At 39.2% G+C, this 2,500-nt stretch overlaps 1 protein-coding gene across 5 annotated transcripts in view; it reads right to left on the reverse strand.

Annotated features, from left to right (window-relative positions):
- Nucleotides 1-2,500, reverse strand: part of LOC143283707 (ATP-binding cassette sub-family C member 4-like) — a 168,581-nt gene that overhangs the window by 107,093 nt on the left and 58,988 nt on the right. For all 5 annotated transcript variants that reach the window (XR_013055442.1, XM_076589955.1, XM_076589956.1 and 2 more), the window contains 2 exons: nt 1,890-1,931; nt 30-221 (listed from right to left, as the gene is read on the reverse strand). Coding sequence is in view for 4 of the 5 variants with exons in the window: in XM_076589955.1 (XP_076446070.1) it covers nt 30-221; nt 1,890-1,931 (234 nt within the window). In the remaining variant the exon portion in view is untranslated. The remainder of the gene's footprint in view (nt 1-29; nt 222-1,889; nt 1,932-2,500) is intronic.

The following is a 2,500-nucleotide window of genomic DNA, read 5'->3' on the forward strand; positions in this document are numbered from 1 at the left end:
TCCACCACCACCACCACCACCACCCGTACCTGCGTCAGACTGCAGGCGTAGAGGACCTGGTTGTAGCGGGTCTGGCAGAACTCGGCCCCGAAGACGATGTTGTCCCGGATGGTGCCCGGGCACAGCCAGGGCACGGCGGGCACGAAGCCGATGTGCCCGTGGTGGAACAGGTGCCCCTTCTGTCGCTCCAGCTCTCCGATGATGGCCAGCAACAGGCAGCTCTGTGTGTGGGAGGAAGGGGGGAAGGGTCGAGGTGGTGGGGTGGGGGTAGATTCTGATTAGTAAGTATTGTATTGTATTATATTGTATCATTCCTCCCACCCCCCCCCCCCCACCACCACCACCCCCGCATCCCCGCCACAAAAAAAAAAAAAAAAAAAAAAATCAACTGCCTACCATAATCAACTTACCCCATGGACAATTAAGTATTGTATTGCATTGTATTGTATTATACAGTATTACTCTTTCCAACACAACAGATTTCTCTGTGTGAAATTCGGGCTGCTCTCCCAAGGGAGATGCGTCGCTACACTGAAGGCACTACCTTTTTTTTTTCTTTTTTTTTTTTTTTGTTCTTGTTGTTGTTGTATTTTTTCTGCCTTCAATTTTATGTTTTCCTATCGACGTTTTCGTATCGACGTAAGTAACGTATGGCTGTCTTCCTTAACTTCAATTTGTCTCAGATGTATCCTCAACGAAAATAAAAAAAATCAGTAGAAATGTTTTGTTTCCTTAGATTTCAAATTTCAGTTGAAAATGGCTCTCTTCCTCAGAAAGGACAATAGATTTAGAAATAAGTATGAAAATGCTTTTCTTCCTTAGAATTCAAATTTCATTTAAAAATGGGTCTCTTCCTTAGAAAGAATTAAAAATTAAGTAATAAAAGGCTCTCGTCTTATGGACAGAGTTCAAGTCAAGTTATATATAGCTGTCTTTCTTAGACAAAGTTTGAAATCAGGATAGAAATGGTTCTCTCCATTACACAGAATTCAATTTTTAAGGCATTTTTCCCCTGTATCAAATTCAAATTGTCTTCAGGTTCTTGTCTTTGAAAGATGTATTCCCCTCCACCCCACCCCCCCTTCCTTTTGTATTTCCAATACCAATCTTTGTGTTCTCGTGTTGTAATGATGGTAGTAAGTAAGCAATTGACTGAGTGAGTAAATTAACAAACAATACAAGAAACTATCGTGTCAGTACAAGAACCTATGGTGAACTTCTTTCTTCTTTGCAGCTCCTCACTTCTGGAACAATTTTCCTCATCATATCCGTGCATCTGATTCTATTTCTGCTTAGACTCATCTATTTAAAACCTATCTATAAGCACTCTCAGCTTCCTTGTTCTCCAACACCGCCCATGTCAGCTCACTTTGGATGTATGTAGAATGGAAGGGGGAGAGTGTGTGTGGAGGGGGAGGGGGGTGGAGGTTGAGAAAGAGTGGTCATAAATGTTTTATGTAACTTGCAATATTTTTCTTTCATGTAAAGCGCCCTGAGCTCTTAAAGAGAAAGGGCGCTATATAAATGTACATTATTATTATTATTATTATTATTATTATTATTATTATTATTATTATAATAAACAAATAAATAAAGAAACCAATAAATCAATGAGCGAGATATGGGGAAGCTCTCTCTCTCTCTCTCTCTCTCTCTCACACACACACACACACACACACACACACACACACACACACACACACACACACACACACACACATCCCAAATGTATTAGTCAGTAACAGTCCCATACGCCGAGAGTGATATGCAATTGGAAAAATACGAAGATCATTATCTCTTGCAATCAATCAGGATATGACATACGAACATCAAGATAAAAAACAGCACCAACAACGGAAGACGGAATAAAGTCAAACAATATCCTGTACCTTGCCTCCTCTGGGTGGGCCCACGACTGCATACAGCTTGTTCTGTGAACAAAGGAGCAAAGTTCTGTGAACAAAGGAGCAAATATAAAAACAAAGTTCTGTGAAGAAAGGAGCAAAGTTCTGTGAACAAAGGAACAAAGTTCTGTGAACAAAGGAACAAAGTTATGTGAACAAAGGAGCAAATATAAAAACAAAGTTCTGTGAACAAAGGAGCAAAGTTCTGTGAACAAAGAAGCAAAGTTCTGTGAACAAAGGAGCAAATATAAAACAAAGTTCTGTGAACAAAGGAACAAATATAAAAACAAAGTTCTGTGAACAAAGGAACAAAGTTCTGCGAACAAAGGAGCAAATATAAAAACAAAGTTCTGTGAACAAAGGAGCAAATATAAAAACAAAGTTCTGTGAACAAAGGAGCAAATATAAAAACAAAGTTCTGTGAACAAAGGAACAAATATAAAAACAAAGTTCTGTGAACAAAGGAACAAAGTTCTGTGAACAAAGAAGCAAAGTTCTGTGAACAAAGGAGCAAAGTTCTGTGAACAAAGGAGCAAACAAAGTAGTTGTTGTGTTTTTTAATCGGTGTCGGATTCCTTTCAAGCAATTCTGCTTCA

Source organism: Babylonia areolata, chromosome 7 (genome assembly GCF_041734735.1).
Source record: "Babylonia areolata isolate BAREFJ2019XMU chromosome 7, ASM4173473v1, whole genome shotgun sequence".
In the NCBI taxonomy this organism is placed as follows: domain Eukaryota; kingdom Metazoa; phylum Mollusca; class Gastropoda; order Neogastropoda; family Buccinidae; genus Babylonia; species Babylonia areolata.